Source organism: Rhinatrema bivittatum, chromosome 14 (assembly GCF_901001135.1).
Source record: "Rhinatrema bivittatum chromosome 14, aRhiBiv1.1, whole genome shotgun sequence".
Lineage (NCBI taxonomy): Eukaryota > Metazoa > Chordata > Amphibia > Gymnophiona > Rhinatrematidae > Rhinatrema > Rhinatrema bivittatum.
The window spans coordinates 22505081-22528187 of record NC_042628.1 but is presented as its reverse complement, the minus strand read 5'-3'; the positions used below and the strand labels follow the sequence as shown (position 1 = coordinate 22528187).

The 23107-nt window shown below is 40.9% G+C and overlaps 1 protein-coding gene across 2 annotated transcripts in view; it reads left to right on the top strand.

Moving 5' to 3' along the window:
- Positions 1 to 23107, top strand: part of CPPED1 (calcineurin like phosphoesterase domain containing 1) — a 127604-nt gene that overhangs the window by 38669 nt on the left and 65828 nt on the right. For both annotated transcript variants that reach the window (XM_029577106.1, XM_029577105.1), the window contains exon 3: positions 6617 to 7039. In XM_029577106.1, coding sequence (XP_029432966.1) covers positions 6617 to 7039 — 423 coding nt within the window. The remainder of the gene's footprint in view (positions 1 to 6616; positions 7040 to 23107) is intronic.

The window sequence follows — 23107 nt, the reverse complement described above, 5'->3', positions numbered from 1 at the left end:
CTACAGTCAAACACAGTTTAATTGAAATGTATTAAAGCAGCAGGCTAGCAGTAACAGTTAAAGAAGATTGAACATTTTCCATGAATATTCTTAAAGATAACTTGTTTTTTCATATAAACAAATGCTACTTACATCTACTGGTAGTGTTTTTCAATTTGGGAGCCAATAAAAACCTCTGCTTGAATCAAATTTAAGCATTGAAACGACAACCCTGTTGTAAGATTTCCTCTGCAAAAGCCAAACATTAAAAAAACAAAACATTAGATAAGAATTGCCAAATAGCGGGGAGTTAAATATATCTAGTTTTCAACTATAGAAGCACATTTACTTAACTTCAAGTGCCACTCTGTGCATTCTCAGCATTTCTTGCCTGCCTTCCAAGATGGCTTTCAAACCCCTAACTTTCAGTTCTGTAAAAAAATATCACACATTGATATTTCTTTTTTGCAAACATGAGCACAAGGTACCTGAGAAGTATTAAGCTGAATCTGCCAAATTTTAAGAAAGCTATGTTACCCTTGACAGTTTTATAACAAGAACGAGAAATTATCAGACATGTCATCTGATTAAAATCTCTGCAGAGCTTGCAGTGATGGGAATGGTATGCGCTAATCGGATATAAGGCAAGAACCTGAATATTAAAACATAAACTAAACCACAGCCACTGTGACTGGAAAATGTTTTTAGCATGGTTAACAGCTTTGTCATTGTTAAGCATTAGATTTGTTTGACTTGGATTTAATCGTAATGTAATTTTTCAGCAAATGTTATTGATGTACTCAAATTTCATACCAGATAGGAAATGTGGGTTAGAAATATTGGAGATTTTTATCCGTTTTTGAATACTATAGATGATGGCAGACACAGATCAGTTGACCCATGCAGTCTGTGCAGTTTACGCCTGTTAACGCTGCCAAGGTTATATCACAACTATCCCAGATGAGTGACCATTTATTATCCAGGACAATTTTTGCACTCTTAATCCCTTGTATTTCACCACCTTGGGTAAACAGGAATTCAGTATCCCTTATTTAGTTCATACCCAGCACATCTCGTCCCATGCCTAACCACAAACCTTTGTAATAATCTAAATAGCCATTTATAATGAGGGGTGTTTAATTATCATTGAGAACATGCTGTTGACATCATTTTATCACTGGAATGTATATGTTGGAGTTCCTTATTACTGGATTTCGCAGGTTTTGATCTCCAAGGACAAGCAGGATGGCAGTCCTGACACATGGGTGACATCATTTGATGGAGCCCGGCATGGAAACTTATGTCAAAGTTTCTAGAACTTTGACTGTGCCTCTTTGAGCATGCTCCGGTATATAATATCTGGGATTTCCTAAGTCTCTTTTTTTCCGCAGAGTCCAGAGTCTCCGGGTAAAGTTTAGTCTCTCTACTTTTCTCCTTTCAGAGTATTTTTTGTTGTTTTCACAGTAATTTTGCATTGTCAGAATTGCGTGGTAGATGCTGGGTCCCCTGGTTCTCCTCTCTATCAGTCGATGCTCCGGAGCGGAGGTGTGCTCAGTACCTGCCGGCTTTTGATGGCCACCACCATCGATTTTGACATCGTGTCCCTTTTCTTTCGTGATGGCATGTCCTTGACTGGGTTTCAGCGATGCTCTTGGTGCATGAGGACTATGTCTGTCACGGATCTTCATGACAGATGTGTCCTCTGCTTGGTGGCATCATATGACATCCAGGGTTTCAGCAAGTGCACACAAATGACTCCAAAAGGACACTGGGCCTGAAGATCTGCTCTTCTGGCCTGAGAAGACCAATACATTAGCATTGGAAGCATCGGCATTGAGGAACCTCAGAGGCGCACTGATGGCCATTGAGATATCGGCGAGCCATTGTCATTGACAGCTTCCAGGAATGCTGGAGATGGGCCATTGCCCACCTCCTTCAGGTCAATAGACATCAGGTTCGTCATCTTGGCCTTGGCGCCAGGGAAGACTGAGCTGAGCATCGAGGGAAACCAAAGAAGCATCAGTAAGTCCCCATAGATGCACAGTGCTGGGCACGGGGATACACCAGCCTCGGCGGCAATGCCTCTGAAGAGATCCCGTGGTGAGAAGCACCAGTCATTGATAGTTCCCAAGGGTCTGCCACGGCTTCCATCGATCCTGATGTTTGCCATTGATTCTCCTCTCTGTTCTGAAGAGGATTTTACCACACTTTCTAGATCCCAGTCAGTCTTGACATCGGGGGTCTTCAAGGAGGAGCTGGAGAAGCTAATGCAGCAGGCCATAGAGAGGGCATTGCAGGACCTCAGCATCATGAACCTGTAGTTTGTATTATTCTTCCCTATATTATCACTTTGCACTTGTCCACATCAAATTTCATTTACCATTTAGTCACCAAGACTCGCAAGCCTCTTACAATTTTTCAGTCAGCTCATGATCTAACAACGTTGAATAATTTTATCTCATCTGAAAATTTGATCATCTCACTCATATTAAAAATCACCTTGCAGATCCGTGGAGCATTCGACTATTTACCTTTCTCCATTGAGAGTCAATTCTACTCTGTTTCTTACCTTTTAGCCAGTTACAATAGCACTGTGGTCTGAAAAAAACAATGCCAACAAGAAAGAGACATTTTTTTCTTAAAAAATAAGATATCCCAGAAGAGTACAAATTATCTGCAAGCTAACCAGAATCAGAGACCGTTTCCCATACAGTAGGTTAAATAGGTCATCACCTCTAATTTACATACCAATGAGAAAGCTACTTAGTTAACATAACATTTCCATAACTGGTAATGCAAATTTCTTATCATTAATACACTAAATACTGTCTGTAAGATCAGCTTGTAGCTGGGATGGCATTGACCTTTTAGACAGTTCTGCGTTCCCCTGTACCTACAGATTCAACATTCTGCAGTTCTGGTCCGATCCAGAAAATTCTTTCTTATATTGCTATTGTGATACACTGCCACTTCAGCACACTCAAATATAGTTAGTATAGTTTCACAGGTACTCTCCTATCCCATTATTTAAATGAGGCGTTAGAGATTAATAGTAATGTTTGCAGTCTCTCTGGCCATATCCAAGTCTCAACTAAAATCCTAATTTTGAGGTTGCCTTTAAATTTTAAATAGTGGCACTTCTCAATCAGCCTTGTGAATTTTCACCATGCATACTGTATGAAATACATTTCCTGAAACCTCCTGAGGGAGTATTGAGAATAGAAGGGGATTTTGCTGGTAATTTGATTTGTAAATATGTCTTTGCTGGGAATTTTTATGACTGTAAAGCTTGGGGCAGAAAAGATATTGAGGGGTAAATTGGTTTTCTATATGTTGATTTAAAAGAAAAAGCTAGGTAAATTCTTAAAGGTGAACTTTAAAAACAGTTGTCCACGTAAAATGAGCACATGTGCGCGCATATTCGTGTAAGTGCTGTTTTTAATAAATCTCAACATCACATGCAAGTAATGATGCATTAATAAATTTGCTCTTACAAAAAAGGGGCAGGTTAGGGCAGGGACAACATTTATACATATAAGTTGCTATTTATTAATAACCTGCAAACATGACGGGCATACAGCTGTTACATGCACATATTTACACCTGCTAATTATCAGGTATAAGTCAGAATCAAATTCTTTATAGGCAGATACTGACTGGGTGAGGGGTCTGGGTAAACTGTAGGGCGAGCGGAAGGACCTAGAGCAGTGGTTCTCAACCTTTCTAATGCCGTGACCCCGTAATACAATTCCTCATGTTGCGGTGACCCCTCGCCCCGCCCTCGCCCTGCGAGGGCGGGGCGAGGGCGGGGCTTTGGTCATATGGGGCAGGGTTATGGATGGGGTTGGATTTTAGTGCATACTTATTTATTATGACATTTATAAACAGAACCACCATTCCTCATAAAACAATAAAATTAAGAAACATAAAGCATCAGTTATAATAGTAAAACCATACTAATAAAAGAATATTTTAAAATTACTGATAAATAGAATTTCTATTAATTAAAATCATATACATTTTTATAATTTCCCAAACACCAATAAAATATTTCAAAACAGCACATATATCAAATAACACACAATAATTAAAACTAATAAGGATTTTAAAAAGCCCCTGCTGTCCATACATGGGAGCTCTTGATTTCCAGTCACCCTGATATTGTCGAGGATTAGGAGGTTATCCTCTCTCTCTCACACATACTCTCACATGTCCATTCTCTCTCACACATACGCTGTCACATACATACACATTCATGCTCTTATACCCACCATAACCTCTCGCTCTCACAGACACTGATACACTCTCAGGGTGTAAGACACTCTCTCCCCCCCTCCCCCCACTCACACACACTCTTACTCCCCTGGATTTTCTCATACACACTCATGCTCTCACTCTTACTGGCTCCCTCACAACCTCAGAGCCTCTCAGATAAAACTCTATGCAGCAGAAATAATGCTGAATGTTGAGAATTGTGTTATGCAGACTAATCTGGAAAATGCACTAATTTCTACATGAGTCATAATGAATCAGTCCTCAGCTGCAGGCTTCAATTGATTATCCTGGCTCCCTTTAATTTAATGTTTGCCAAATACAGTTCATGTGTAACAGCAATCCTAATTCTCCACCAGATCAAGGTGATTTCACATCCCACTTCATACTTTGTCACCTCCAGCTGAGTCAAACAATTAATCTAATTACTGCCACTGCTGCCACGTGGCTATTGGGGAGGCGCTGATTGCTGCTATTGGCACTGAAGCCCATTCTGCTGCCTCCTCTGTGCAGACCCCGTGGGTTTCCACTTCCTCCATGTTGATCTCGTACATTGTGAGATCCGCCATAGAGAACGTGCTACTCTTGCACATTTCCAAAGATTACATGTACCAATCAGTAAAAAGTAATTTATTTTTTTTTACATCTGCTTCCCTTTATTTTTTTGCCATTTCCTTTTATATTGCCTTTTTTTCTGTTTCTTTTCTCTCCACCTGTCTTCTTCCCTCAAACACACAGTCAGGTTCTCATTCTCACATGCATTTCTCTCTCAAACACACATACACACACAGGATCTCACTGTCACATGCTCTGTCTGTCATGCAATCATTCATACACACAGTCTCTCACTGGCACAGGCTGTCTGAGTCTCACACACAGGCTCTCTCACACCCCCACATGCTGCCTTGCTCAAGCACAGGCTCTCACTGTCTCATGCTGTCTCTTTCACACACACACAGAGGCTCTCACATGCTGTCTCTGCAAACACACACAGTCTCTCAATTCACTCTCACACACAATCTCTCAACTCATCTCATACTCGCACACACCTCTCTCTCACCTCTGGGCCTCTTCTTTACGGGTTACCACAGGATGGGCTCTGCAGCGGCCCTAGTCTTCCCGGCCCCGCTGCTCCTCTTCTGCACGTGGCTGACGCGCCTCCTCCTTCCTGCCCGTGCGGCTCCGGCAACATTTGTCTTCCGGGGCAGGGCGGGCAGGAAGTAAGTAGGAGGAGCACCGCGACGCGCTCCCTTTTGGGGTTGGAGGAGGCAGGTCTCCAGCTTCGCCCCGCCTCCCCGCAGCAGCCGCGGCGCCACGGACCGGCAAAAAACCCCAACGGCCTGGTACTGGTCTGCGGACCGGGCCGTTGGGGTCGGTCCGCAGATCTGTTTTGGTCGAACGACCAAAACACAGGTCGTTCGACCAAAACACAGGCGACCCCTGTGTTTTGGTCGTTCGACCCCCGCCGGGGTCGCGACCCACAGGTTGAGAACCGCTGACCTAGAGAGAGACTGGGCAAATTAGTGGACTAATTGCTTTAGCTAGTAATTTCCTGCGTGCAGTAATTTATGGGTTTGACAGTTGCTTGGATTGATTTTAAATATTGCTACTCTTATCATAAGGTTTGGGGTAACTGCATGGAGCGGCAGTTACTACCATAAGAGACTTGTTGGAAGGACTGGATGGGCCTGCTGGTCCTTTTCTGGTGTCATTACTATTGTTATGTTGCTATAATTATTTTCATTTGAGTTGACAAGTGTCATTTTCAGAAGGGATTTTGGTGTTCTTCAGTAACATAGCCACATGAAACTGTTTATGATTACAGTCTGCAAATAATTTGATTACTGCGGTGATGTCTGAAATAAAGAATTGTTGCATTTTAGAACTGAGTGATTCTTCAGTATACCAGGTGGCAGTGATGGACCATAATCATTTAGTTGTTCTGGTTGGGTTGTTGTTCGTGTAATTAACTGTCTGTATAGATACTGTCTTGCTAGATAATGGGGCATGAAAGCAAGTTGTGATGTCTTCTTGAAGCAGACTTCCTGCATTTTTCATTTGACTTTCATAGCCATAGCACAATAATCGTTGGCAGAACTGAATATTTGTTGAAGTTGTATTGTAGCAACTTGGGTACAGTTTTGAAGAATAATGAGCCATTTTGTTTTCAAAAAAGTGTCTTCTTTGAATGTTACATTCTTGTCTAAGATGTGTCAGAAAATTATCATGGCCAATTGGATTGTATTATATATCTTTTATTATGCTTAGTGTAAACATTTATACATATGGAGATAAGCGGACAGTGGATTTATTACGTATGTGATCATGCCTGCATTTTGTACCCTTATGTATTTATCTTTTACAGGAGAAAAGTGGCAGAAGGAACAAGAGCAAGATTTAAAGAATGTTCTTAAGAAGCTTGACCAAGCAATTCCAATGGTATTTGTCAGTGGGAACCATGACATCGGCAACACCCCCACGCCTGAAACAGTAGCTGGTTATTGCAAGAGCTGGGGTGATGACTACTATAGTTACTGGGTTGGAGGAGTTCTTTTCCTTGTGCTGAATTCCCAGTTTTTCTTTGATTCCTCAAAATGCCCGGAGTTGAAGGAGGCTCATGACAAGTGGCTCAGTGGGCAGCTCGCCATAGCTGAACAAAAAAAGTGTAAACATGCAATAGTATTTCAACACATTCCTTTATTCCTTAAAAATGCACATGAAGATCATGACTACTTCAACATAGAGGGATCAGTTCGACAAGCATTACTGGAAAGGTTTCATAAAGCAGGTACAGTATGTTTGTATTTCAACAATATCTTTCTCCAGAGCACTAATGATTTTTCAGTTCTATTTGTGAATGTATGTTAATGTTAATGCGCATGTTTTGGCAACACTTAGCACACCTTCACGAGCAAAGCTCTTAATCTTGCACAGGTTTATTCTAGGAGGGAAAAAAGTGCTTTCCACAAAGATGTGTTTTTCCCCATACAAATGTTTTCTCCCATTTATATTACAATTTTTCTCAGAAAGGTTTATTCAAATTTTCCTGATATTCTAAGTAGATCTGTGATCTGATTTGGTGCATTATTTGAGCTATAGGTTAAAAAAAAATCATCTATTAATTTCCCATGCTGTATCTCAGAGTTTTCCAAGGAGGTGATTGTGAAGAAAAATGAACAAAGATACTTAATGTGGTTTAACCTATGCTGAAACAGCTTCAAAGCTTGAAATTGCTAAGCTTGTATAATATTGCATTGGTGTCCATTCATTGTTGCTGAGGAATTTTATGAACCTCACATTTCTGGTTCTTTATTCCTTAGTAATTTGTTGTTAAAGTTTTAAGATAAAATATAGATAACTGATCTGCCTCCTTTTTAGAGAGGCAACCTATAAACTATAACTAGGCTATTATATTCAGTCACTGAAACTGCCAGCAGATTAATCTGCTATTTTAGCCAGATCAGTGATCTCTGAATTTGCATACCATCTGACAAATTTTCTTCAAATTATCTAGAGAAAAATATGATAGGACACGGTCCAAGAAAACTTGTACTGAAATAATGTTAGGGTGTGCACACTATTTTTAGTTTTTTAGCAATGTATCAAGCACTAGCACAAGCAGCAAAATGCAAGCAAAACGTTTATTTCTATACCAGGTTTCCCCTGGGGAAAAAATGTTTTGACACTTTTAGGGGACAATTTTGAGTAGCTTTTCTAGTTGCCAGATATGTAGTATTATTATTACACCAATAGTATCTTTATCCTGAGATTCAGGGTCTCTGACTTGGGTGTGCATAAACACCACAATCTCTCTTTTCATCTTAGTCTAACTTTAGCTTTATTACACACGCATATATACACACACAGGCTCTGTTAACAATCACAGAACCAAATACTCCTCTCATAGAGACAACCTGACTTGCAAACTATAAAGGTGCTGTTAAGGCAAAAAAAATACTGTGGCCAGCATCAAACCAGGCTCTGCTCAGTCGGAGGTTGCTGATTTATATGCAGAGTTAAGAGTGGCTTGGATAAATGCAGACCCAGATCCAGCTCCTGAGGACTTGAGTGGTCCTCAAGGCTTTAAGAATGATCTCTGGGAACACTTCAGGCCTCAGCAATTCGTCATCTGAGACCAAAGATGATGTGAAACTGGTAAAGACCCAGGAGTTCTAGATGTTAAGTAATGTTGAAGAGTCAGTCTATCTAGTGTTGTGTTCTGCAGTATTGTGCAAGCATGTGCTTAGTTTTTGTAAGAGGAAGAGAAGATTTATTGGTTCATTTTATTAATGAAATGTCTACATTCTATTACCTGATTGAACTTTTATTCTTATATAGTAAGGACTTCAGGCAGGTTTTGGGACGGGCATACAAGTTTGAATTGTGTAGTCAGGTGTTTCTTGGAGTCATTCCTTTGCAGTTAGCTCCTCCAACCCCTTCGAACATGAGTACCTACACATACACCAATACCTTATTTTAAGAGACCAGTACTAGGTCCATAAACTATCATATTGTTTATCCATCCAGTGCCCTCCTGTCTTCTGCCTATAATCTTGGGATTTTTTATGCTAAGCATTTTTTTTTTAAGCTAAGACTATAGTCTTTTGCTTGTACTGCTACATTAAGTTTTTACAAATCATTTACTCAGTCTTTTATTCAGAAGGATGATTAGGTTACACCGCATATATTTATCCATGCAGATTTTGCAGCTATTTTTCAAAATTAGCTACCAACAAAGTGCACGCATATAAGTGCACATATACTTTAATTTATGCATGTGGGCAGCCAACTGGGGTATGCATTCATTTGAAAATCAAATTGATGCATGCTGCTTTCTTCCCCCAACCTAAATACATCCCCAGAAATGGTTCTTTTTAACCCGGCTCAATATACACATGCTATGGAAGTCTACATGTACAGTGGCTATCAAGTCCTGCACTCCTTAAACATTTTAAATATTTTGTTGTGTTAGTATGTCAGACTTGCAAGAATTTAAAGGAGGAGATTTTTTTTTCCACTCATCAGCACACACTACTCCTTTCAGGACCAAAAGCCTCAGAATTCACAGGGACCAGAGAGTTCACTGGAAAAAGACAGAGAAAGAAAAAAAGTTAAATACATACAAAGTCAAACAACACAGAAAAGAAACATAAAACATGTATCTACTTACCTGCAATTAGAGTGTGTTGATTTTGTCTTCTGCATTTGCAAGACCGAATTGGGACACAAAGGCTCGCTCCCTTCATAGTAGCATTGATTACTAAATCCTTGATATAGAAAGTATAACAGTTAATATACTCAAACCATACTTATCTGATTGTTTTATGGTAAAGTTTGGAGAACTGGTTCTCTTCTAAAGTAATTGTTAGCTGCAACAAAAGAAAAACAAATTGTGTTGTTTGTGAAAAATTCACAGTGCATATATAAAGTTTTCATTGCTTGCTTTTCATTAGTTAAACTTATTCTAATAAATCTGAGTCATAGCTCAGAATTTGTAAGAATTTAATTTGCTTGCTTTTGAAGTTGTTGTTTTATTTTTGTTTGTTTTTGTTTTTTTGGGTCCTGCATTTCCTCTCTTCCCCTGGGAGACTTGCTGGATGGGTTCTGGATAGGGATGTGCAATCGTTTTTCCTGAATTAAGCAATGTCAACGAAATTTCCTAATTCGGAATGGTTCAGGAGAACTGAAAAACAATTGATTTTTTTCTGAAATTTCGGGAAAAATTCATTTTTGAGTTAGTGCGCGCTAACTCCCGATAGTGTGCACTAACCCGAAAATCAGGGCCCCCGAAAAGAAAAACCCCGAACCTCGGGAAAAATGAAGTTCCCGCTGGGGGGGGGGGAGGGCGCCCCGAAACGAAGCCCGACACAAAATTTTTACCCGAAGCACATCTCTAGTTCTGGACCCCTCATCTTAATATTGGGAGACCCGGCAGGAAGGAGAATTCCTTTTCTATCCTCCCTCCTCTGGGTATTTACAGTTTCCTAGTGTGTAGACAGATGGACTCAGGACCAATGGGTTATGCTTCCCACCCAGCAGATAGAGACTGAGCAAGCTGACGTCACAATATATATATACTCCTGCAGTGACCCCCAGCCTGCCAGTATTCTCCGTCTCCAGCAGATGGTGGACATGCATCTCCCTATGGAGATTGCTTTATGCCTTTCCGGATTGGCCCAGGCATCCATGGTATGCAGATTTGCAGAGACTCCTAATGGAGGACCCCTTTTGTCTTCTGCCATGCATGGATCTTGCTGCAGCAGGGGCCGGTTCTTCAAGAGGATCTGGCTTGGTTCTGTCTTACGGTTTAGCCCTTGAGAGGGCTCGCCTATTGAAGCATGGATTTATTTATTTATTTAAAAATGTTTGTATACCGCTTTTACAAACCATGTTCTGCAGTGACTGCTAACTTATGTTCTGCACTTGGAAGTTCTCCACTTCTCTAGCATATATGCAGATCGGGAGAGTGTTTGAGGCCTGGTGAAAGGAGTGCGGTGGTGTTCCTTGTTTGGGTAAGATCCCGCTTATTCTGGATTTTTTGCAGGATGGGCTGAATAAGAGAGTGACCCTTAATTCCTTGAAGGTTCAGTTTGCAGCTCTTACATGTTTCAGAGGCACAGTAAGTGGTGTCTCCCTATTGTTCCTTCCTGATGTGGCCCGTTTCATGAAGGGAGTGAAGCACCTTTTGGCCTCCCTTGCAGTTGCCATTTCCTTTATGGAGTCTTAACCTGGTGCTGGATATTTTAGTGGGCCCTACGTTTTGACCACTATGTAGCCTTTTTTTGCGGTCATTGACCCCAACGACAGTGTTCTTGGTGGCTATATGTTCTGTTCGTTGCATTTCCAAGTTGCAGGCCCTGTCTTTCCAGGAGCCGTTCCTTCGGGTGACTCTAGGGGCATTGCAGTTGCGTACTGTTCCCTCCTCCTTACCTAAGGTGGTCTCGGAGTTCCATTTGAATCAGTCCATTTCTTGGACATGGAGGAGTATCACCTCCTGCGTTCCTTGGATGTCAAGAGACTTGTCATATGGTATGTGGAGGTTTCTGAACCTTTCTGAAAGTCGGATAGTCGGTTTGTCGTTAATGGTGGAAGGAAGCAGGGCGAACCATCTTCGTGGGCTACGATACCTTGTTTGGGTTAAGGAGGTGGTCACAGTTGTGTATGTGAATGCTGAAAAGCCATTGCCTATTCAAGTTAGGACTCATTCCACTAGAGCTCAGGCGGTGTCATGGGCAGAGGTTAGTCTGTTATCTCCTGTCGACATTTGTCGAGCTGCAACACAGTCATCTTTATACACCTTTTTCAAATGTTATTGTCTGGATGTGCAGGCCCGGGAGGATACAGCCTTTCCATGTGTGGTGTTGACTGAGCCTTGGGCAGCCTCCTGCCCTGTTCAGGCGTAGCTTTGGTACATCTCACAGGACTGAGTCCATCTGTCTGCACGCTAGGAAATGGAGAAATTACTTACCTGGTAATTTTGTTTTCCTTAGTGTAGACAGATGGACTCGGCTTCCAGCTAATGGTATCAATAGTCCTCCTGTGGGGCTCTAGATCCCAAGGGATTACTGGTAAGTGTTCATCTAGTCCCTAGCTTGGGGTACCTAGATTCTTACAAGAGTTCAGGGTTTCTTGTTGGTTAAGTACAGTTATGGTTGACTGTTTGTTTTTTTGCTAGTCTGTCCCCAGTAGCTTTTGAAGAGAATACTGGCAGGCTGGGGTCAGTGCAGGAGTAAATATACTGTGACGTCAGCTTGCTTCGTCTCCAACTGCAGGCAGGGGAGCATAACCCACGGGTCCAGAGTCCATCTGTCTACACTAAGGAAAACGAAATTATCAGGTAAGTAATTTCTCCATTTGTGCCTCCTCTGATACCATCCCTTAGCCGTACAATACTACCTAAGCCACTGCAGCAGGAGGGTCATGACAGTTACACCCCAAAGGGATGAGGATGTAGACCTGCTTCACATCTGTAATGATGACAAATTCCTGATTCCAGAATATGATTTAAAATCTGTTTGATTTTTTAAAGGTTACATGCTGCCCAGATTAGCTTTAAAAGGATCATTTCATCTTTGTACGTGATACTGCAGGATAGAGACCCTATGAAACAAATCTTTAAAAAAAGATATCCGTCAACTATCACATATCTGGCATAACTTCTGGACTGAATTTGAGTAATAGTCCTAATTCAGGTCCTAATTGCTAAATTGAACACAGCAAAATTTGTTAATAGTCTGTTAGTGCAAAATTAGTATAGTTTATGTTCACCAACAAATGCCAATTGATATGAATGAAGACATTAAGGAGCAATCCCTTCCTCCTCATTCTGCTACATACAAGGACTTATTCTGTTTATTTCATTAGCAAATTCAAGCACATTAATGAATGGTTCTGGGTTGCTTTTTCAGAATGATTAAATGCAATAAACGCATTTTGTTTCTTAACATTAATTAAAGTACTGAATTGGTGTGGGTTACATTAAAGTAAGATTACAGAAGTGTGATATGCAAATGATTCAGAATCGAACTGAGTGTGTTTCCCTAGTAACAGATGTATTCTGCTTCTATCTTGGTTTTTACTTTTTTTTTTTTTCAGTTGGTTTTATGAAAGGAAATGTGCTTATGTTATCAGTTTGTCTGTCTATGACACGTGATGTCACAGGCGAGGACTAACAGTGCCAGCAACACATGTGAAGTTGCAAGTGGCTATACGATGATTTACTCTGTTACTGGACTTGCAGTACAAGCACGGAAGACAGGAGTTGGCTGCTTCCTAAAGGAAGAGCCAGAACCAATGAGAAAGACATGCACCATAGAAACAAAACCTTAAAATGTGGGCCCACCTGGTAAGCAACAATACGCTCAGGACGCTGAACTGCATCTGGGGCGCTTACACTTGCTGGCTCACAGAGGAGTAGGGAGTCACAATCAATGATCTGTGACTTAAGTGCACACACAGGAAGCATATCCTCTGCTTTTAGCTACAGGATTGTCTCCTCATACTGCCACAGCCCCTTCAGAAGTTCCTTCAAGGCGACAACCACCACTGCTGTCTCCTTGAATCAGATTTACATACCCCTGGGTGAAGGAGATGGTGTCAACCAGCTGCTCAAGGAACTTTCTATTACTAAAATCCAGCCTGTCCATCTTCCATCTCCTCCACAGGAACACAGCTCCATGGAAAGACACTGGGAGAAGAAGGGAGGTTAGAGGGCAAAGATAAAAGGAAGTTACTGTGTGTGGCAGCTTCCCCTCTATACAGGATCACAGCTCAGCCCTTGTTCAAACAGAGGTCTCCTTTAGTGCATGCAGAGATTGCTCGTAAACCATGCTGTTTTAAGTTGCCATGCAATTCTTTTTTCTTCCTCCTCTGGAAGATGCTTCTTTGTCTACAGACTGCTGTTGATAGAGTACAAATAAGCAGTTATCATGGCAGCACAGAAACATAGATGTGTAGTAATGGCAGTTATTTTTCATCTTTAGGCCATGCCCAGGAATAATCAATTTCTCCCCACCGTAGGATTCTGACCATCAACCTCGCCGTCAGCTTGTCATATTTGTAAGATGCACTGCAAACATTGTTTCCCCTTTACAAGTTTAATCCCCTGTGCATTCACTATCTTCATGTTAACTGCTTATTATCAAGTTATATCTGTCATGTTCCTATCTGACTCTGAACACCCCCCCCCCCCCCATCCAAGTTCTTCGCACCCTGTTCATTGTAATTCTTTTCTCTAGTTCCATGTAAACCGATACGATGTGTTCACGAATACCGGTCTATAAAAGCCTTTAAATAAAATAAATAAATATCCTTGGTTATGAAATTGATCTCCCCCCCCCCCCCCCCCCCCAAATTCATCTGCTACACACTTAGAGACAGACAGTAAATAATGAAATTCCCATCTGCAGAGTACTTCAGAAAAGGACCAAATGATCCATCCAGTCTGCCCAGCAAGCTTATTCCAGTATCTACTGCACTGTGCAGGTTACCCACATGCTTATCAGTTACCAGACCGTAAATGTCAGGACCTTCTGATGCTGTTTGAATCCAGTTCCCTTAACTGTTGCCATGAAAGCAAAGTTGGAGTTGCATCAAAGTATCAGGCTTAGTGATTAAGGGTAGTAAGCGCCGCATCAGCTAGTTTACCCCTATGTTTATTTATTCCCCAAATTGTAAACGTCGGGACCCTTGTTGGTTGCTGTCTGAATCCAATTCTTCTTTTCTCACTGCCATTGAAACAGAGAGCAATGATGGAGTTGCTTTAACAGTATCAAGGCTTATTTGGAAAGGGTAGTAACCGCCGCACCAGCAAGGTACCCTCGTGCACCCTTTTCTTCATTTCCATCCTCAGTGATGGCAAACTCCAGTCCTCGAGTGCCACAAACAGGCCAGGTTTTCAGGATATCCACAATGAATATGCATGAGAGAGATTTGCATGCACCGCCTCCATTATATGCAAATTCTCTCATGCATATTCATTGTGGATATCCTGGCCTGTTTGTGGCACTCGAGGACTGGAGTTCGCCATCACTGCTCTAGCCTTTAGGGATCCACAGTGTTTATCCCATGCCCCTTTGAATTCCTTGACGGTTTTCGTCTTCACCACCTCTTCCAGAAGGGCATTCACCACTCTCTTCTGATTTTTTTAGATTTAAGGAGGCAAGTTTCTGAACAGTTAATGTATTCCTATTTTCTAACTCTGTTGAATAATTAGAAAAATTATTCAGACCTTTTGCTAAAAGTATTCGGTGTTTGGTGTACTGCTGCTTTTCTGGCACCTTAATTTGATTATTGGAAGCTGGTTTAAGCTGCTAAGGAAGACTTTCTGAAATATTCTACAATGCCATTCATATCTGCCTGGAAAAAATAGTGCCAAAGATAGGAGATAAAATATATTATGCTTTCTGTGAGCATGATCAGGCCGATTCAATACTGTGCGCAGGCCGCAGCGCACGGTTCAATGCACGTTTTGGACGTGCATCCATAACCCCCAATGAAAAACGGAGGTTAGCGTGTCCAAAACATGCATCCAACCGAGCGAGTAGCTAATAGCACTCATCACGTGTAAATTCATGTTGATGAGACTATTAGCTATTGCTCCCCGATGCAAAAAAAAAAAAAATGCACATTTTCACCCTCAAAAATTCAAGCCTACCCCGAAGCAGGCATTAATTTTTGAGGAGCCCAAAAAGTTTACAGAAAAGCAGAAAATACTCAAATAGGCGCATGGTCTGACCATGTGATATTCCCAAAAAACTTGATTTTGCAGTAGCTTGTCAAGAAGAAAATAATTTATGCGGGAATAAGTATTGTGAAGTGCCAAGGCAGTGGGTAATGAGTTGTCTAACTTTGAGTTCATATTGAGGTTAAAATCTCCACTCAGAAGAATAATCCCCTCCGCACGTGACATCAAAATCTCATCTAACGCTGACAAAAAGGCTCACTGCTCAGAGCATGGAGAATATAAATTTATAAGTGTGTATATCTCTTTGCCTACCCGAATTTTTAAGAGGAGGTACCTACCATGTGACTCAGGCAATTGCAATAAGACCTCATGAGTAAAAGAATTGGTGAACAAAATGGCCACCCCACAAAACCTATCTCCAGCAGAGCTAGAAGCCAAAAATTGATGAAGATAATCTTTATGGAGTAAAAGATGTGCATGCCTTTTCCTGAGGTGAGTCTCCTGGAGTAAGGCAGTGGTAGCACTGTTTGCAATTAGCTCTTGAAATAATAGTTGGTGTTTCCGAAATGTAATTAAACTCTTAACATTGAGAGAGGATTCGAATGGACATAATGATAAGAAAAAAAGCCAATGCTGCTAACTCAATAGTGTTGCTCTCAAGGAACCCGTACAAAAGAATTCTGCCAAAGAAGCAAATACAGGACAGTAAGTCAAATATGCGCAGTCCCCCCACCCACCCAACCCTCTCCCCACAAAATTTGATCCGCCTGACCTCCATGGCAGATCCTACCACCCATGGGGAACAAATGTGACCAACTAAAGAGGAAGAAAGTCATCCCCCCGCTGATCACTCAAACACAACAATAGAAAAAAAAACTGCATAAAAATTTCTCATAAAATGTATGAAAGATAAAACAAGGCAGAAAAAAAGAACACTGTCTGAATGACTATAGCTCCATTGGCCACAAAAAGCGAGCAGGTGGGGAAAAAAAACAGGGCCACTAATGTGGCTAAACAGTAATGTTCATAGCCAAAAAAACAACAGTTAAACCTTCTTTTCAGCTCTCATCCTTGATCCGACAAGATCTTCTGACTGCCGACGCAGCCTCCTGCCGCCCTTCACTGCACGCTGCCATCTAGGTCAGTTATCAGTCTTGGGCACTGTAGCTGCCATCTTAGGAACATTAAAGGAGATGGGCAAGCCCGCTTGCTTAAAGGCAGCCGCTGTCTCCAAAATGGTTTTCACTTGGTGAGTAATTCCTTTGATCATAAAGTGCAGTCCAAAAGGAAAGACCCACCGGTATCGAACCTGCTCAGCCTGCAGCACTCGAGTTACATCTCTTAGATGATAGCGCGGAGGATAATGGCGGCCAAATCTTGAAAAACCATGATAGTGTGACCCTCCCAGACCTCTTTTGTTGCTTCCGCGCCACTTCATAGATTAGGGTTTTTTGCTGTAAACTGTGTAGGCAAAGAACTATGTCTCTGTCCCTGTTATTGGGTTTCGCGCCATGCCCCCTATGGGCCTGCTCAATTTTCACAGAGATATCTTGGCCAACAGAATCAGAGGAATCAGCTGTTTGGGCAGCGAGGAAAAAAGTACAAATCTTTATAGCCACTGGTTTCACATCCTTATAGGCTTTTGTCTCAGGCTCTCCCTAATTCTTAGATTGCACCGCCTGGAGCGGTTCTCAAGATCCTACAACTTCAACTAGAAGCAAATTCTCTTTCTGCAAAAGCTGTTGTTATGCCACGAGATCACTAATGGCGTCGGCGTGCCCGTCCACCCGAACATCTGTGTCATCAACTCGGGAACCCAAAGTCACTAGGGTTGTCCCTTACCTCTAAAATGGAAGCAAGGAGGTCTTTTTATATATTGCTTCAAGTCGTTTCTCAAGTTCATGAACCACCCGCACAGTTTGTCCCCAGTTGGTAGGTCTGAAGAATTAGAGCCTAAGGTGGTTGCCGGCTCAATCCGTTCTAGCGCAGTTTCTCCGGGGTCAGCCGCAGCCTGGTCAACATGCTTGCTGAAGAAAAAGTGCTCTGAGTCCATGGTTTTGCATTTAAAAGCCATACCGAGATATTAAACAGCAATTTGTCAGTTTGGAGAGTTAAAAAAAAATCGTTAAATAATGTTTTTAGAAAAGATAAGCAATCAGAGGTGAGGAGTCTCAGATCAGACGTCCATCTCTATTGGCCTCAGAACAACGCCCCCAGAAAGGGTAATTTTAAAAGACATTTCTGAGGGTGAAATAGTGCTTTGCCTGCAGAAGTCAAATTGCTCGCAAATGTGTGTGGAATAACAGTCTTTCCAATATCACATTTTCGAATTGTTTAAATTCTTCTCAGTTTCTACTTTAAGTGTTTTCAGTTTTGCAGGGCTTGGCATATACACTGTTTCCGGTTTCAGCTCTTCCTCTGAATTTTGTGTTGTCAAAGTAACATCAAGTTTCCCTGCTACTCACAGACTCTGTGAAGTTTACTTAGGATAATGCAGTTTTGGACAAACAGCCTCAGTTAAAACCCAATTATTTCATTAATGTTGATGAGAATCGGGCTGAAAGTAATCAAAGCGAGTCTGTTTTGTGTGTTGAAAATGTTCAGAGAACAATCTCTGTGACGGCCTGACACTGCAAAAAAACACAGGAGAGGCCTGCAGATGGTGCTACCCAGCCCTGTCAAAAATAACCTGCAAACTTTATTTAAAAATATACCTTAGATTACGTTTAAAAACCACAACCCCCAAAATGGGATGTTTTAAGAGACCTGCTTTTAAATCTGTGCATCTTACTATAAGTGTTTACATTCTATTAATCAAACAACGAAACAAAAAGAGAGGGAAAAGGATCACAATCCAATCATTAAAGTCTAAAGAACAAATTTTTGAAAGCAAATGACAATATCATAAAAACGCTCTTAAATTTTAATCTGCAGCCTCTCGCCACGCAATGGGCCGCAAGCTGTGTTCAGCCTACAGAGCGATGTATAATATTTAATCATTTATTGTCATTTTGCTAGGTGTTATTTCCAATTTTTATATTTCAAAACCTATTTTAATAAACATAATATTTAAACTAACAAAAAAGTTTTACTAAAGTACTTATGAAAAAGCAGTATAATTCCCACATTTAAACTACCCAAAAATTATTACTAAAATTCCCACATCAAAAACGTTGGAAAAAGAGAATACTTAGCCAAATAGTGAAATGTGAACTAATCCAAAAAGCTTATAAAGCACAAGTCAGAATTGTGCTTTATAATTATTAATTACAGCTAGACAAATTTATGATTTTCATAATTGTGATTTTCTTTCTAATTCTCACATACTGCAGATAATTGTTGATAAATATTTGCTGTATTTGCCAGTCAGCTGGCCTTTATTGGCAGATCTCAATAAGTACTGCTGTGTGATGACTGCTACATTTGACCAGCATTTTATAAAATTCTCACAGTGCAGAGGTACAAACAGTTTTAGATCTCTTTCTGTGAGTTCAGTGATAATGATTTTCCTTAATTTTGTGATTGTGCCCTTTATCCCAGCAGACATGGAATTAGCATAGCGTTTTAAAAAGTTGATTTTAGTACTTTTTTTTTTTTTATTATTATTTTTTTTATTAGTAGTATTATTATTTCAGTCTTGGATAAAAAGACCAACAGCAGAAGCTACATCTGGTGTGCGGTAATGAAACACATTTCTCACATTAGAGGTATCCCTAACAGTTAGGCTAATTAAAGATGAAATCATGTCTTATGATAAATATTTATAAATTAAAAATCTGGCACTGAGTAATATGTGCTACTACTTTTTGAAATTAAAAATTCTCTCGCTATATAATTAAAAATCACATACAAATGTACGTATAGAATAAATAGGAACAGAAGGGTCCCCTGTTTTTCCTTTGCTTTTCGTCATAGTCAGGATCGTTGGTGGATTAAAGAGCAGCTTCTGTGGTTGGGGGTGGGAGGATTGCTCCCTGTTCCTGCTTTTACAGTTCAAGCCGTTCACCTAGAAGAGCGCTCACTCTGCAGGTCCTCGCTGCCGCTACGCTCTTATTTATTTAGGTTTAGATTCTGCTTTTTTGGCACTTCAAAGTGTTTGCACCCCCTCCTTGTGAGATCTGCTCAGAGCGAGTCATTCCTTTCTAGGTCCTTCTCCTCCGCCGTCAATTCCCGATTCCATGCTTTCCACCTGGCTGCACCATATTCTGGGAATACACTTCCTGAGGTGGTGCCGTCATGCTCCCTCTCTCGCCTTATTTAAATCTAGTCTAAAAAAAAATTCCCTTTTTGAGGCTGCTTTTAAACCTTAACCCCTTATTATCCTGCTTAAAGCCTTATTAATTTTAACCATTTTCTTAATAAACCAAATTTCCAAAGCCTCTTTTGCCCTGTATGTTTGTCTTATTAGGTTATAAGCTCTTCAGAGAAGGGACTGCTTTGTACAGCATTGCATACATCAAGTAGCACTATAGAAGTGATAAGTATACTGGTAACAGTAGTAGTAATCCCCCGGCACAGCTGAATGGGAGCAGTTGCACCAGGAGTTGCTTGGACGGCTGTGGGAGTCCTGCTTTCTATCCCCTAGTCCTCACACACTTCTACCCTTCATATTCTGACTGACTGGTTCCTCTTGTCATGCTGTCAGCCTTTGAGTTATCTTGCTCCCGGCTGCACAGTTTGCTGATCAGTTCTCAGCATCTGTGGAACCCTGTGCAGTTCAAACAACTGATATGGGAACCACACAGGTGATGGGAGAGAGGAGAGGCACTGTACTTCTCTCTGGTGCTCCCCATCCTGGATGGTCACCCAGCTTGCAAAGGTCCTGATCATAATTCAGCCTTCCAGCAGAGAAAAACATTGGAAACACCCAGTCTGTTGCAATATTTTTAAACAGACATTGCAAACCTATCCAGAATACCAATTGTAAAAGACTTTATGTTGTTGTAATTTCTTGATATTGTATTTATTTTCATTCAGGCAAAAATGTATGATAAAAAAAAACAAAAAACTGAATAGCATTATAATTGCAGTACCAAACTAGACTTATACTATCCTGTGCTTTTACCATCAGATTCAACAAAAGCTCTGTTAGCATCCAGCTCCTAATTCTGTGCGATCTCAAGATAAAGTATTCATCTTTTCTCTTTAAGGACCCTCCTAACTGAAAGGGATTTATGTAGCTTTTTGGAAGTATCACAACTTTTAAAATCATCTTTCAGTTCTGCTGTGATGAGCCCACTTATGTGGGCCAAACCATGTCTATTTGCCCTTCAGGAATGCAGTACATGGAAGAAGCATCTGCTGGAGTGAAATGTGAGGTCACTTTCCATGTAAACAGTTGTGACATATCTCACTCACTCTGCTGTCTTCACTGGAAGGGCTTTGTCTGTCTTGTTTATTTCTTATGTCATGTCCCTGTTTTATGATTGTTTTATTGTATCCCACCTCGAACTTTGGATGTTAGCAAGTAACAAACCCTTTTAAATAAATAACATTTTAGTCATCATCTATCTTCTGGAGGCATCATGAGAGCATTAAAAATATTTTGTAAATACTTTGAGAACATTTAGGCCTATTCAGCTGCTTCCCAAGCTCCTTATCTTCTTTTTAAGCATGAAAGGGTAGGGAAAATTTTAATAATTTGCTCAATGCCAACTGAATAATTAAAGATGGAATTGATTTAATCATTGTAATGTTTTATAGTATATTTTGTGAACACATTGGGGCAGATTTTAAAAGGGTTACGCGCGTAACCCCGAAAACCCGCTCCTGCACGCGCCGAGCCTATTTTGCATAGGCCTGACGACGCGCACAAGCCCCGGGACGCGTGTAAGTCCCGGGGCTTGAAAAATGGGTGGGGCGGTCCAGGGACGTGGGCATGGCCAGAGGCAGACGTAAATAAAAACAAATAAAGGTGGGGGGGGGGGGATTTAGGTAGGGCTGGGGGGGCGGGTTAGATAGGGGAAGGTGGGGGGGCGGAGGGAACGGGGAAGCCATTGGGGCTCCCCTAGGGCTCGGCGCATGCAAGGTGCACAAGTATGCATCCCCTTGCGCGTGCCGACCCCAGATTTTATAACATGCATGCGGCTGCACGCACATGTTATAAAATCAGGGGTAGATTTATGTGCGCCGGGTTGCGCACACAAATCTATGCCCGCGCGTAGGTACGAATATCTGGCCCATTGTCTATATCTTACTCTGGATATTCCCCTGTTTGCATAGATTTAATATCTTTGACATTATGCTATTTAACATCATGTCATTTTGTTATACAATACTCTGTTAGTAAATAATTTTTCTTCATAAGCTATCCAGAAATCTATTTTATAAAAGCTGTGAGTCACTTCGAGGCAGTGGTTTGTTATAAATATCATGTCATGAGTGAAAACAATAGATTTTGCTTCTTGAGCTATGAATATATTCATGAACAAAAAGCTTAACCTTTCAATGATGGTGGGCGCAGCGTACCTGAATACCTGTTGCAGAAGTATACCTGGGTATAGTAAGTTGAGCTGTGTGTTTGTAAATTCATCAAAACTCTTTTAGAGTAATGTAACTGGTTCCGTGGGTTTGTGGCGATGTAATACCCATCTGGATGCAGTGTAAATTTGTCATGGACGGACTTTTCATTGGGTGGTTGTGGGATTGGGCGGAGGTGCGTCAGTTTCATTAAATTCTCTCTGTGACGAAGAGAGACTCTACTCATTCTTTAAAACTATTGCTTGGTGCCTTCACCTGAGTACGTTAAACAGACTTTTGAAGTTTATTGTACTGAACTGGAGATGTAACTTCTGTGCTAAGTTCACAATAAAATTCATTTGATCAGGTACTGAACTCTTGCAGAAACAACAAAGGATTGTTTCAGAACTGGTAGACAGTTTGCTGCTATTTTCCATTCGTGAGCTAAGTTATAAATAATAATTCAACGCAACTAAAATGTAGGAACATGATCTCTAAGGAAGTAGGATAGTAAGCACAGTAGGAATATCTGTTTTGATTGATACAAAAAAAATGAAGCTGGTGAACTTTTTGATGAGCCTTTTTTTTTTTTTTTTTAGTGCTTGATTTATGACTTTTGGTTAGCAAACCTATCTAGATGTAGTTGTTTTGAGATTATTGCCCAGGCCACTGTAGATCCATGGCTGGATCTGTCCATCTTTACTTGTCACTCCATAGTAAAAGAAGTTTGCATGTTCTTTTTCCGCGCTTCCACTCTCATCATTACACCAGGGCTGACCTCTTATCTCCAGCCTTCCTTCATCTGTAATTACATCTCTCTTCATTTCATCCTGCCTCCAGTAGTACATTTGCCCATCTGATTTTCCTGTGTAGTTTTTGCAGAATGAGACAGAATAGACATTTCTTTAAAATCTTGGAATTGTCTTAGCAATGCAAACAGATTTTCAGATATCTCCCTAATTTTGCTAATCTTTATGGTAGGGAAAGTTGTTAAGTTTAACCATAAAATCTCATGGTCCGTAAATAGTGTCACACACATTGTATTTTAGCATTTTAGAATATATCTGATTTCATAGTAATCAGTCTTATAGCATTCCACTGGTGTGAAACCCAAAAGCAAATCTTATAATAGTATCCGGTTTAAGTAAGAAGAAATGCTGTTATGCAACCAGCACTGCCATGCTGAGGTCTGTATGAACCGGAATCCATGAA